Source organism: Gigantopelta aegis, chromosome 2 (assembly GCF_016097555.1).
Source record: "Gigantopelta aegis isolate Gae_Host chromosome 2, Gae_host_genome, whole genome shotgun sequence".
Lineage (NCBI taxonomy): Eukaryota > Metazoa > Mollusca > Gastropoda > Neomphalida > Peltospiridae > Gigantopelta > Gigantopelta aegis.
Genome location: NC_054700.1, coordinates 9,257,948 through 9,273,689, shown reverse-complemented (window position 1 = coordinate 9,273,689; position 15,742 = coordinate 9,257,948). Strand labels below are relative to the sequence as shown.

Below are 15,742 nucleotides of genomic sequence, written 5' to 3'. Positions count from 1 at the left end.
CATCAGTGTGTTTTCATAATACAGCTACATACATACAGATCATGTTTCCCCCCGCAATAAGATACTAATATGAAAAACCCGCCAAACGTATACGCATTACGTACGAAACCTAGATTAATGGTGCTGTCTCAGTTACTTAATGGCGGCTTTGAAATGTAAGTATTATACCTTGAACTACAGACCCATAAAAAATACAATAATTAAATACTTTAATATATAAAATATAAAAAAGTGAATAACCGATGGAATTGGGCGAATTCAATTGAAGCAATCACTCTTTACCAAACAGACAGAGGTTGCCGACAGACAGAGGTTGCCGGCAAAATTGCGCAACTCATCTGTCTCTGGCAGCCCTTACGAGTCACCTTTCCAGATTTTGTCGATTTGCTGATTTCATAAGATTTGTTATGATGCAGCAAAACACGAATCTAGTGGAACTGACCGCAATTCTGTTTACACGGCGTATACGCATATTAGAATACAGATACTCCGGAGTTATTTGTGTAACGACTATGCGTGGTATCGATTGGGTGTGTGCGTGGGGGGTGGGTGGGGGGTGGGGTGGTCCCATTCCAACCAGTGCCCCCACGACTCGTATATCAAAGACCGTGGTATGTGCTGTCCTATATGTGGAAAGATGCATACGAAAGATCCCTTGCTACTAATGCAAAAAAAAAGTAGCGTGTTTCTTAAAATACTATATGTCAGAATTACCAAATGTTTGACATCCAATAATCATTGATTGATAAATCAACGTGCTCTAGTGGTGTCGTTAAACGAGACAAACTTTAACTTTTGGGAATCGACTAATGTTTGGTTTTATTACAAATGAATGTAAACATGTATGGCACATGCATCTGTGATAAAGCAAATTTAAACTTATCAGATAACGAAAATAAACGAATGTCGCTTCACCGAGATAAACTCGATCTTGATCATCTATTCTTGGTGCCGACGCCATATAACCGTAAATAAAATGTGTTGAGTGCGTCGTTAAATAAAACATCTCCTTTCTTCCTATTCTTGGTGCTTAGATATCAAAAATATATCCACGGTTTGCAGCTTTATTTTGTTAAAATCATTCCAAGGTGATACATTTTAATTGCTCTCTTTCTGTCATTCATAGTTCTGAACACTCGGCTATCTCTGGCATTTAGTATGAACCTATTTTAAACCCAAGTCGAAATGAAAAGAGTATGACCGTTTTCTAACTTAGGATGGAGCATAGACACGTATAGGTAGTACTAAACCAAATAACATCCGTTTGGGTCAAAGTTTGAGGTGCACCTAACTTCTGATAAAGCATTTAATACCACAAGTCCTGGCATTGGTGATAACTGTGACAGTGTTTATTGTGATAAAATGTTGTTTCATGTGGCCAATACATTCCTGTAATTTAATGAACCAGTATCAATGTACCAACTGCCATTGTACTTGAAACACGTTTGATAAAATAGTAGTTGTATATTGCATTTATAGAAATCAAACCAAATGGTGGCGACACTTCCTGTACTGAAAATTTCATGAAAACTGCACTTCCATGTACCCTCTATATCCGCTGCCGCAAAAAGAAAAAAAGAAAAGAAAAAAAGAAGCCCAACCCAAAGTTAAACACTATTATTACAGAATGATTTATTGTCTAATTCGCTCGCCACCCATCTACCTTTAAGTGTTAGGGAAACGACTGCAAAGAAATATTTCCTGTTTATATTATGACATATTTCATTTCTGTCGGCACAATATCCAGTTGGGATGATTTCGCATGAAACAGACACGGCTGGGTGTTTACACAGTAAACACCTTCTGTTGGGAAGTGTAGTTAACATCTCACTGTTGCCTGTTAACCACATGATGCGACTATGTCGGTACTTCCGTATAACGCAGCGTCCCATCTAGGTTGCAGTATACCAGATCAGTTATTTCCGTGTCAACGGTCATGGTTCACAATCAAATATTTACGGAGTAAAACCAGCTGCGGTTCTAATTGGCAATAATATATGACATTGATTGTCTGAAAAAAAATCGATTTGTTTAACGACACCACTAGAGCACATTGGTTTACTAATTATCGGCTATTGGATGTCAAACATTTGGTTATTTTGACATACAGTTTCAAAGCGTAAACCCGCTACATTTTGCAGTTAGTATCAAGGGATATTTTATATGTACCGTCCCACAGACAAGATAGCACATAGCACAGCCTTTGATATACCAGTCGTGGTGCACTGGCTGGAACGAGAAATAACCTAATGGGCCCACCGACGGAGATCGATCCTAGACCGACCGCGCATCAAGCAAATGTTTTATCACTGGACTACTACCCCCCCCCCCCCCCCCCCCCCCCCCCCCCCCCCCCCCCCCCATTTGATTATCTGTGCAAATACTATTATCAATTGCCAATAAATAAATACAAGTTTTAAGCAGTATACAGTGCATGATAGAAACCAGTGCAGGATACCACCAACAAAGAACTGCAATTTTTGATAAAAATAAGTTTGCTATAAAAATCCTCATAAAATCTCTGAATTGATATGCGACCCCATATTTTCTTGCAGGTGGTTTAAATGTGAGATGACAAACTGGTTATTGGTGTATGCCTGGGCGTGTTGATACGCTGCGTGCAAGAGCTTTATTAGTAAACATTACCATTATCGGAAAAAATAATTTATTTGGCTCAATGGAACCTCTAGAAAGAGTTGCATATTTTCGCACACCCGTCGCAAGATGTATTGGTGTATGCCTGGGTGTGTTGATACGTTGCGTATATAAGATTTATTAGCAAACGTTGACATTATCGGCAATAGGAATTGATTTGGTGCAATGAAACCTCTAAAAAGAGTATCGCTTTTCCGCACACCCGCCGCAAGATTTAAGTATCGCCAAGTGTAGTAACATAGATATCGCCCCTGGGTTACAATATCAAAGGGAAGAGGATTGTGTGACAATATATTTATTAATGTGGTGCCGTGATGTACAGATCTATTATCGGGGTGATTTGTTTTTCCTGTGTATGTGATAAGTGGCAAATTTCATGTAAATGTCGAAAGTGTAATGTATATTTGTAGTCAGGAGAACAGTATCCTCAAACATAACACGTCCTCCTTTACGGAAAACATGTTTAAATATTAGCATCTTGCAGCCAGCTTGCGAGTATTGCCTTTAAACATTCGACCTGGTTGTTATCCAAGAGATGTGTTATTCAACAGGTGAATGAAATAAACGCATTATAGCAAAATGCATGAACAGAATTGCAGAGGAGTCAAGGAGAATGTCGCTAATGACATTTGCAATAGCGAGCCACAGTTCAGACGACTGACAGCGTAATACTATGACCGTGAACTGTAGAACCAACGTCTTGTTTGTCGTGAACTCTTAAAGAAAGAAAGAAAGAAAGAAAAAAAAGTATTATTTAACGACGCACTCAACACATTTTATTTACGGTTATATGGCGTCAGACATATGGTTAAGGACCACACAGATTTTGAGAGGAAACCCGCTGTCGCCACTACATGGGCTACTCTTCCGATTAGTAGCAAGGGATCTTTTATTTGCGCTTCCCACAGGCAGGATAGCACAAACCATGGCCTTTGTTGAACCAGTTATGGATCACTGGTCGGTACAAGTGGTTTACACCTACCCATTGAGCCTTGCGGAGCACTCACTCAGGGTTTGGAATCGGTATCTGGATTAAAAATCCCATGCCTCGACTGGGATCCGAACCCCGTACCTACCAGCCTATAGACCGATGGCCTACCACGACGCCACCGAGGCAGGTCTGAACTCTTAAAGAGACAGACAGAAGAACGGAACAGAACAGAACTTTATTACGCTCAGGCCGTTACACAACGGCATATGAGGAACATGATACATAAACTTTTGTGTCAAGATAGGGTTTACAGGAGACAGCAGAACAATGGTATTAATACAAATGCAATACAGTAATAGGGGCCTAGGTGCGACGTAGTTTTCACTTTCAGACCAGTTTTTGATAGATTAGATAGATTAGATAATACATAGATTATGTTGTTTAGATATCAATGTTCGTACATTGGGAGCGTTTTTGGTCATCCCGGCGTTCCTAATAACACAAAATGCAATTTTCATGTTTTTAAAAACTCACGTACCACAGAGACGTAACGTTTATGGAGGCAAGCTGTAGTCTATACTAGAAGGTATTTTCCCGTGTCAACGTCACTTTATTGTAACTTTGTGAAAATGTCTTACGGGTTTGTAGATTAACCAAAATTGGTGTTCACTTTCACGGGTGGAAAGTAGGGTATGTGACTTTAAATTATTGTCATCTAATCAAATAAACCAAAAACTAGGACCATTTAGGAAACCCGCTACATTTGTCGATTAGTAGCAAGGGATTGTTTATATGCATCATCTCAGACAGGATAGTACATACGATGGCCTTTGATATACCTGTCCAGGGGCCTAATTCACAAAGATCTCTTAGGCTCTGCTAGACAATAAAGCATCCTCTTTGCAAGTCTTTTAGCACTGCACTGCGAGATCGCAAAGTTGCGAGAGTTTAGTGAATTAGGTCCCTAGTTCACTGGAACGAGAAATAGCACAATGGGTCCACGACGGGGATCGATCCTAGATTGACTGCGCACCGGGTGTGCGTTTTAAATGAGAGAGAGAGAGAGAGAGAGAGAGAGAGAGAGAGAGAGAGAGAGAGAGAGAGAGAGAGAGAGAGAGAGAGAGGGGGGGGGGGCAGACAGACAGGGTTAGGCAGACAGACAGACAGACAGACAGACAGACAGAGATAGCTTGGACAATTCATTCTTTGATAGATTCCGCCCTAGATGCGTGTAAGACCACTACGTGTCCCAGCTATAACATTACAACATCCCTTGATGCGATTAAAGAACACTGTTCCACCGATTAGCACAGAAAACGCAAAGACCTTGAGACACCCCACGTGCTGCAAATATTAAATTGAACATGCCACTTACACTGATGGTGTCCTGGTCGATTTTCGCAGATGATAGAGGACGCGACACTTGACTGGGAAACAGTTATCATGGCGAGTAGAAGCAGTCATTTCGCAGGGCCAAAAAAATCAATCAAAGATTAGACCATGTACGGCATACAGGAATAAACGAATGTATTCGCACGTCTTGGAGCCTATTTCCATTTACCCACTTTCACAGTTGGCTGCACGTGGTTCAACACGATATAGCCATTGAATCCCTTGTCACTCTCAAGTCAGCTATATATAGATAGTGACAAATACCCTTTAAGCACGTCTAAACCTATTATGTCATTAAGAGAGAGAAAACAAAAATCACTGACTCTCTATTAATTGTATTTATGCACAATACTATTGATACCTTTCGGATCCGGTCACTTTGAACCCACTAAACCCATCCTCACCCCCACGTGTGATGTTCCTCATCCTGGTACAGGGGTGGCAACATACTCGTGGGTTTTCTGGAGAGTGGCGAATACAGCATATATTCGGTACATCTTTGAAATGGTATAAAACACGTTTTATAAGCATCTGTTTTCAAATATGTTTTTCGTTTTATGCAATATTGGTTTGTTTACCACAGCTTCATACACTGTTCCCAGGGTCTGACCACAGCCTTTATTTCTGTCTTTTTGTGAAGATTTTATTTTTGGGTATTTAATGTTAATATGAGCACTTCACTGTGTCTTTCGTTGGTATCTACACTTTGTTTGTTTGTAATTTTAGAATTATGCATTGGTGCTGATCATCATCTAACTTTGTTGACATCCAATAGCAAATGTGTGTTTTGTGCTGGGGTGTCATTAAACATTCATTCATTCATTCATTCATTCAATCAGTCAGTCATTCATTCATTCATTCATTCATGCATTCATTCATCCATTCATTCATTCATTTAGTCATTCGTTCATTTAGTCTGTCGGTCATTTATTCATTTATTCATTGGTTCATTCGTTCATTCATTCCACTTTACCTCAGCAAAAGTACATTCAATCTGACTTTATAATGCATGACACAGAGGTGGGATCTGGCACAGTCAGGAAAGCACCCACCTAAGGTGCTTGGGTCGAAGGATCGAATCAACTCTGTGTACCTATTCTCTGATTATTGTTTCCCATTCCGACCAGTACTTTACGGCTGGTATTCCAATAGTCATGGTATTTGATGTTCTGTCTGTGGAAAATTGCGTGCAAAAGATCGCAGGTTTCCTCTAACGCTGCAGGTGAAAGGTTACGAAAGGCATGGCATCTTATAGCCGGTGGTTAATTAATCAGTGTTCTCTAGTAGTGTCGCTAATCAAAACAAGGCAATTCTTAAAATGTATCATAATGCACATAGAAACATCTACGATTCTACAGCTTTCCGGGGCAGCATTTCTCAGCACCCGCAAAGTAGATTGCGGGTTTCTCTTCTCAGTGTTAATGAGTATTAAGATATATGTCATGTCACCTTCCCCTCAACATTTCTGTCTGACAGATGTGAAAGACAAATTCTATTTACGAACTCAAAGACACGCACGGGTCCATCTATTTGTCCAAGGAACTGTCACTGGTGATGCTAGAGGCTGTGTCTGAGATATTCTAAAACGTGTCTGAATTTTCACCCTGACCTTGAATGAACTTTAGACGTAGAATCAGTGGTAATTGTAAACAACCTCAACGAAACCATACCTTACCTTCCTGCCAATGGACAGTTTGTGCTTTAAAATATTATATTTCGTAAACCAATTAACTTACTATTTCTGTATCTGTTATACTATAAAGTTTGTAACCGATAGACTGCATATTCGTCTTAATATACAGTTAGCTGGGGTTGAATTTAGCTCAGTTGGTTGAGTGCTTACTTGAGGTGCTTGCATCGCAGGATTGAATCACCTCGGTGGATCAATTCAACTGATTGGGTATTTTTCTCGTTCCTAATTTAGCAATGTACAGGGAGAGTCGTACATATATTCCTGTCTGTGGGAAAGTGCATATAAAAGATACTTAGCTGCATTAGGAAAAATGTTCCAATTACAAAATATGTTTGACATCATAATAAATCAATTTAGTTTAGTTAATGAAAGCCATCTCGTAATGTTGGAGCTAGAAGACTGTCGCTTAACGGGAATACGAAGGACCACCCTGATATTACTTGTTTTCAGTTGCAGATATCAGTGCAAACACCTAAACTCGCCAGCTTACAACATGTTTTAAAAAAAATATTTTGTGTATATATCAGAGCTCACACAGCTATTTTATTAGCCAAAGACTAAATCTTACAGCTACTTTGTATCAAAAATTGGGCAGTGGGCAGGTAGAACACTGTATACACATGTATTTATATTCGATATATTTTAAAGCGAGCGGTGAACTATATATATATATATATATATATATATATATATATATATATACTGAATTTGATACAAAGCATATGGTCTCTTGGCGCTCAAGCATTAATAATGTCATACGCAGAGTGCATCGTATACATCCTGATGGATTCTTTATATAAATAAAAGTTCAGTTCACGCAACGTTCACACAGACATATATTCATCAATGTAACGCGCGCGAACACACATATATACATGGATGCATGTGTGCCTTAGATCATTAGCCCGTGCATAGATGAAAAACTGTTCAGCAGACCAATTCCAGTACTCAAGAGAAAAATCTGCAACGATTATGCAACAAAATGAAACCTGGTATCTTTGATCCAGCGGAACAAAGACTAGGAAATGTGTCCAAGTTTTATACAAACACGGACATTCACAGTCAACATCGGATTCCCGATTGCTTCCCAGAAAATAAACATATTGCACCAGTAACGACTTGCATATGCGAGCTGCATTATTGCGTGCAGCGAAATGTCATGTTGAGCATGTGCGAAACACACAGGCATTTGTTTGCTCATCGCTCAACTGTTGATACTCAAACCGAAGACACCTGCCCGGAACATGTCATACTCGGCATATTTCATGAAGTACTTTTCGTTCTATTCGTCAGGTTCAGTCTACCGGCAGATAGCCGAATTGTATGTCCAGGATAGCGTGCTTGAATTGCATAAACGTGTGAAACAGGGGACAATGGAGGGAGTGCGCAACTGCCCCTCCGGTGTTGGAGCAAAACCTCAAATTCGTGTAAAAACAATGATACAGAAATTAAAACAAAATGTACTGATCTGAGACCATTGTACCATGTATTTCCATCATTCTACCCTCAAAATTAGTTGTAATCCGTAGCAAATTGCGTAAGGATTCGTTTGCAACTCAATATAGCCGTTTGTAATGCCAATATGAATAAATGTTGTAATTCGGTTATGGGCATTTTTGTTTAATTCGGGCATTTTTGTTTGCCTTCCCCCTACACAAATGAATGAGTTATTTGGGGGGTCCGGGGGCATGATTCAAAGGTTATTTGCTCGTTACTGTAATTCTCGCCGTTAATCTCGATCCGATAGTCTCGCTACAACTTATACATTCAGTCGAGATGTAAAGGTTATAAAAAACCCCTCCCCCCTCTGCTACGAGCCTGATCCATTTTATCAACGTGTTCTAATGGCGTCGTTAAACAAAACCAATACCAATTTTAACGTTCGAGATCAGTTACCAAACATCCTAATCACTGAATAAGATGTGATTGGTTTGTTTTTAATGGCTCTCATTGTGTGTTGGTAGGGTAAGACCCATCAGTCTGTCTCTCCCCCCTTATCTCTTTCCCTCTGATTCCCTCCCTCTAAGTCTCTCTCTCTCTCTCTCTCTCTCTCTCTCTCTCTCTCTCTCTCTCTCTCTCTCTCTCTCTCTCTCTCTCTCTCTCTCTCTCTCTCTCTCTCTCTCTCTCTCTCTCTCTCTCTCCTCTCTATCCATATATATATATATATATATATATATATATATATATATATATATATATATATATATATATATATATATATATATATATATGTGTGTGTGTGTATGTGTGTGTGTGTGTTTATGTGCTTGTGTTATTGTTATTACCTGTCTACCGCAATCAGAAAAGGACGAACTGTTGACAAAATATATATCACGATTAATTCCGCTTCGGTGAAAGGAGCAAATAACTAAACGAAAGGAATGGACGTGCCGGTGAAGTTCAAAGCTTTTAAAGCGAGACGTAATATTTTACAACTGATCATACATTGCGCAGAGGAGACGAATCAATTAGATTTACTTGTTATGTCTGGTGGGTAAACTAAATGTGTTTATGCATGGTTGATGTTAAAGTAAAGACATTGCGAGAGTGGATGAAACTAATTTAAAATAGAAATGAATGCCAAATGTCTTTTGCCATTTTTACCACCCTTAAAGGCATACTGTCACAGATTTAAGGACCTTATTTCTCACAAAAATGGATAATAAATAAAAATTACATTAATTGTTGGAAACCAAATCTAGCTATCACATCACCTTAACTGAACCATGATGGAATGAAATCCATGTCATCCCTCTCGGAAATATTAGTTTTTGAATTATGGACCATTGCCATAATTCAATTATTTTACAAAATGCCATTAATAAATGGAGTATGGTGGTTATGAAAATGGTTGAATAAAGTACATTTAGGGACAAATCAAAGTATATTTGTTAGGTAATACTTTGTTAGACCATTAAATAGGTCGGTGGTCTGTGACAGTATGCCTTTCATGGTCAGTATAATAGTACGAGACGGAGGTAGGGAGGGCACTTGCCCAGGCCTGTAGCCAGGAAGTTGAGGGGGGGGGGGGGAGGCACGAGTTGTTTAGGGGGTTCCGGGGGCATACTGAAACCTCCCCCTCCCCCCGATCCCTCATTGGCTACTGGCCTGCAATGCCTCCACCCGCAGGGCCTGGAACATATCCTCTTCACCATATATTTCCATCATTCTACACACCGTATTAGTTGTAATCCATGTAAAAATGCCTTTGAATCGTGTTCAGCCCTATATATGTTAATATGACAAACGGGCATTTTCGTTTAATTTGGGTAACATACGGAGACCTTATACCTATAATGGTCAAAGGTGGTAACTTTTATTTCGTCGAAAATTTAATATTCTCAAACGAAAATAATTTCAATAATTTCTAGAAACCCAATATAAATAAATAAATAAATAAATAAATAAGGAAATAAGGAAATACTTAAATAATTAATTTTAAAATATTTAAATAAATAAATATTATAAATAAATAAATAAATATATAAAATATATAAACAAGTAAATACATAAATAAAAAAATAAAAAATATATATTTAAATAAATAAATAGTTTACATCAATAAAAAATATATAAATGGATGGTTTCCACCACTAGCGATGGTTTCTAAAATATTTTTAAATTATTTCACGTGCAAAAAAGTATTTGTAAATAGGTATTTGATATAACAACGCTCGTGTACAGGTAACCTTGATATCCAATTATTTGCGCATTCGTGATGATGACTTCTCGTAAGGTTTTTGTTTGCGCTTCTGCCGTAAGGTAATTTTGTTCCCATCTACTTTATCTTAGCACTTATCGCTGTCAGTTTGTGGAACACTGTTTAAAGACAACAGACAGATCCGGGGGATCATTGTAACCGCGACCATTGGGTCCAATGCTTTCTCCTGTGGCAAAAAGCACGCTAGCCTGTCGAACGAAATTATGGTTAATGTATCGGCACAAACGTTAATGCCGTTCGCCTGACATTTATGGGCAATCGTCAATTATTTCATGAAGTATATAGTAGTAGTTTATTCGCCAGCCCGCCGTTGCCCAAGATCGGGATATAGATCGGTGCTATAGAGTTCATTTACGGTGTGCCAGGACGCGGGGTCGATCGTCCCCAGTGGTGGGCGGGATGTAGCCCAGTGGTAAAGCGCTCCCTTGATGCGCGGTCGGTTTGCGATCGATCCCCGTCGGTGAGCCTATCAATCTGATTAAAATTAGCTCTACTGGGTCTACCAGAAGATCTAACAGCATTGCGTGGACTCCCATGTCCAGGTGACATTTCATCTATAAATAACAATTTAAATATCGACCAATTACACTTCGCCTTTTATAGCGTTATTCGGGAGCATACAAATTCTAAAAATATTGGGCGAGACTATTTATGCAATAAGCAAACTTGTTGGTCTATTTCAACATTGAAAAAACAGGGTGAAAAGTGCAGTAATAAACTCTGGATTGTATACTAGTATAAACAGATGTTATGGCTATACCATCACGGGTTTTTTTTCGTCTTGAAACGAATTTTATATAAAATTTTATATTGCAATTAGCTTCCGCCATACTTCACCCGAATCATTTCGTATACCCTCGACATAATCCCGAATGTTTTCAAATTCTTTTCAAATCACGGCATGATTTTGCAAGTAAGGTTTTAATTGGTTGAATGAAAGGTCGAGTGGACATGAGCTCCAACGGGCTGCTGTTAGATCCACATGTAATAGCGGAGCTAATTTTTATTAGATTGTGGACTATTTCTCGTTCCAGCCAGTGCACCACGACTGGCAGGATGTTGCCCAGTGGTAAGCGTTCGCTTGATGCGCGGTCGGTTTGCGATCGATTCCCGTCGGTGAGCCTATTTGACTATTTCTCGTTCCACCCAGTGCACCACGACTGGTATATCAAAGGCCGTGATGTGTGCTCTCCTGTCTGTGGAATGGTGTATTAGTACAGGAAATGACACTTAAAAATGGCATTTTGGGGTTTATTCATGCCCACATTACCGGCCTTGGTGGTGTCGTGGTTACGGTAACACTAAACCAATTAATTTCCGGCTGGGTCGAAGTTCGAGGTGCACCGAACTTTTGATAGAGAAGTTAACACCACACGTCCTGTGATTGGTTATAAATGTGAGTGTGTTGTTTGTAAAAAAAATAGTTTCATCTGGGCTAAAAATGTATGCAATGTTATTTGATGTAGTACCATCGTGTCAAGTAGCCTTGTGCTTGGAACATGTTTGACGTACCTGTACAAAAAAGTACTCAAATTTTGTGCGAAACTAGGGGTGTTGTAGAAACATCTGGTTATACCAAAAATGAGCCATGAAAGGTACCATTTTCTGCAGTTAATACTTTGAGGTAGGGGTTGTAGTACTAATATTTATAGGTCATAGTTTGGTTGATATATTGCATATAGTGTTTTTAAACACAAACGTTAACATGATCGCCTATGGGATTTTAATTAGTATAGTCCAACCTTAAGCCATCAGGCACAAGGCTCGTAAATACCGAGTTCGCAGTACCGGTTCTCACCCAGAGCGATTCTCAATGGTTAGGTGTAAGTTCGCACTACACCGACATTTGTCTCAATAATCTCTAACCCTCTGTTCTGGGCACACAGCAGCCCAGGAGAGCGTGCTTGAACAATAATTCGATATACGCATAAAACTATGTATAAACAAACAAGCAGCCTATACTTACACATTTCAGGCCTTAGGCTTTTTGAATTCGCAAATCTGAACGGCAAAACTGTAATACATGATCAACGATGTATCTCTGTACAATGAAGAGTCGATGGACATTTAGGATTCCATGAATGGTAATTAAAGCCTCTCTGGGTGCCCGTTTGAAATGATATAATATACAACGACAGGACTGGTAGTAAAATATTTGGATTTAAAACGCAAACAATACGTTTCAAACCCAAATAACCATTCCTCTTTTCCTACCCTCCCAAACATGTCGGTGTTTGGTTTCTTGAATATACGGACTGCAACGTTCAAGAATAATGGTTACTATAATTCTTTAGGACGTCCAGGAAAGCGAGGAAATAGCCAGTATATTTTAGTGTAGTCTTCAATTACTGCTGCGATGTTTCAGTCCCGCCAGAAGTCGATACCAAGGGAGTTAGACCCCGGCACAATATGCCGTTGAGGTGTTGAGATACCCCCGGCCTGTAGTGAGACACGCGAGTGTGTTAGATCGCCAAGTGGGGCACTGATTTCACTGAACTCACAGAATGAATGAATGTTTAACGACACCCCAGCACGAAAAATACATCAGCTATTGGGTGTCAAACTATGGTAATGCAAACAAATAAAGTGATGATCAACATCAATATAAAAATTCAAAATTAAAATAAAAACAGTGTAAAGAACTGTACAAATATCATAGATAGATACTGACTTTTACTCTAAATTTCAATTTGTGCTGTATTGGCCATTCTCAAAAATAGTGTTACACCCCTGCACCACGGTGAGGTTACAGCACGCGCAGGGGTCTCGGCAGACTCACAGTAGCAAGGGGTTAAATATGATGATAAATAATTAGAATAATAATAAAAAAGGAACCCCTCTCTCTCTCTCTCTCTCTCTCTCTCTCTCTCTCTCTCTCTCTCTCTCTCTCTCTCTCTCTCTCTCTCTCTCTCTCTCCCTCTCCCCTCTCCCCCCTCTCTCTCTCCCCTCCCTCCCTCCCTCTCCCTCTCTCCCTCTCCCTCTCTCTCTCTCTCTCTCTCTCTCTCTCTCTCTCTCTCTCTCTCTCTCTCTCTCTCTCTCTCTCTCTCTCTCTCTCTCTCTCCCTCTCTCTCTCTCTCTCTCTCTTTCTCACTCGCTTTGTCTTTCTCTCTCCATTTTCTATCTTTCTATCTACCAACCAAATGTAGAAGTAACTATATATTAGACATCAAATAACCGTAGTTTAAAATGCATTTAGGTTCCATTAAACAAATATCTTTTTTTTTCTCTGTGTAAAACGGGACCATAATACTTTAATTGCATATCTGTTTAAAGAACGAATGCCGGCATATTAATAATATAATATTTCACAACCCACAGACTGGTGAATGCTGGAGGTGCCAAAAATCGGAGTCTCGACGAATCTGGCTGGATTGTCGAATTTCCACTTGTCCCCCGTCTCTACCAGTGATCCTCTGCAGTTTGCTGAAATAGCAAGTGTTAAAGTTAAAGTTTGTTTTGTTTAACGACACCTCGAGAAAACATTGATTTATTAATCATCGGCTATTGGATGTCAAACATTTGGTAATTTTAACATATTATCTAAGAAAGGAAGCCCGCTACATTTTCTATTAGTAGCAAGAGATTGTTTTATATGCGCCACCCCATAGAGAGGATAGAACATACCACGGCCTTTAATGTACTAGTCGTGGGGCACTGGCTGGAGCGAGAAATAGGTTTTAAATAGTAATCTCGCTAAATCTGACACATGATTTTTTTCCGTCCCCAAAAAAGGGCAAATAGATAATTCCTAAGAGTGCTTCCTGAAGAAAATTAATTTATAGCATATAGCATCGATGTGATTCGTAAATATCAACAACTGGTATGTTGATTTAGCGGGACTGTTTACTGCATACGAACGTTACCTGAAAGGAGAAAATAACATATGTTACAAATATCATTCCGCCTGATCACAGCTTCGTATGTAGTCCGTTTACAGTTTATTTCACACTTTTTACAGATGGTGTTTACTCCTGTGGGGAAAATATGTTTAAGGAAGTATGAGTTTCCTTCTGTCCTTCAGATTCCAAAATCCTGTTCTTGTAGACATTGTTATTAAAGAGAAAGAGAGGCAGACAGGCAGAGAGAGAGAGAGAGAGAGAGAGAGAGAGAGAGAGAGAGAGAGAGAGAGAGAGAGAGAGAGAGAGAGAGAGAGAGAGAGAGAGAGAGAGAGAGAGTGTGTGTGTGTGTGTGGGGGGGGGGGGGGTCAGACAGTCAGAGGAAGAGAGAGAGTTCATTTTTAGAATTATGCACAATTATAGGTGGATTTGACAGAACATGTCTTATCTTATCTTTAATATACTAATATATCAATAAAATGTTAGTAAATCAATAAATTTATTAATAAATGAATAAATTTATTAATAAATAAAAACTAATTAATTAATAAACAAATAAATAAATAGAAAATAAATAAATAATAAATAAATAAATATGTGTAATAAAAACCAACTTAAAAAACACAAACAAATAAAAAAGAAACAAGAATAACCGCAACAACAAAAAATAATAAATAAAACCGAAAAAAAATAAGAATAAAACGCCTCCCCCCACCCCCTAAAAAAAAACCCGAAAAGAAATGAATAAATCACCCGGCAGATAACCGAAAAGAACACATAAAACATGCCCCAAATGTTTTTTCCCTATTTCGTTTGTTGCAGGCGGAAAAACATCACCTATGCACAGCAGGGCTATAGACCGTTTGCACTAATGTTATTCCAATTGCTACTAAAGCCTAATAACACACGATAAGGTGATTTCCCACAGTATTAAACTGCTGGCGGTACACGAAGGACCTGTTTCTTATCGCTGTCTTCAGAAAACACTATAAAATGTCTCTCCCTGTCTTCGCATTTTCTGAATGATTTTTTTCCCCTCTCTGTCTCTGTCTCTCTCTCTCTTCACCAACAGTGTCTTACAACAACGACTTTTGCATTCACAAACGAACTGGGATGGTTCCAGAGCGGTATGATATCTACCGGATGTCTTCGTATTGCTCTGCAACAGAATGGGTGAAAGATCCGTGTATTGGTTTCTTTTTCAGACTACGATAAATCGCCGTTGAGGATAATGGTGACTAAAGCAATCAGCACCTGACAAATGGATTTCCAACAGACTCTGTCGAAGAAATGAAGAAGAATTTTCGCAATTGGAATATTTCTGCATTGCTTGGATCTGTGATATTTGTCGGCATAGGGCAGGTCATTGCAGGTGAGTTCCGAATTCTAGGATTCACAGGTATTTTGGCGGCGCTGATGGGTTTCCCTCGTGCTATATAGCAGCACCATATCTGCAAGTCGCTCGAGGTATGTGGTATACCAACATAACAAGGGGGAAACATGTCAATCAGACG

The 15,742-nt window shown here is 39.2% G+C and overlaps 1 protein-coding gene across 1 annotated transcript in view; it reads left to right on the top strand.

The window, feature by feature from the left end:
• Positions 1 to 15,742, top strand: part of LOC121376733 (junctional adhesion molecule B-like) — a 61,856-nt gene that overhangs the window by 18,475 nt on the left and 27,639 nt on the right. Inside the window, exon 2 of the mRNA XM_041504501.1 lies at positions 15,434 to 15,600. Coding sequence (XP_041360435.1) covers positions 15,519 to 15,600 — 82 coding nt within the window. The 5' untranslated portion in view covers positions 15,434 to 15,518. The remainder of the gene's footprint in view (positions 1 to 15,433; positions 15,601 to 15,742) is intronic.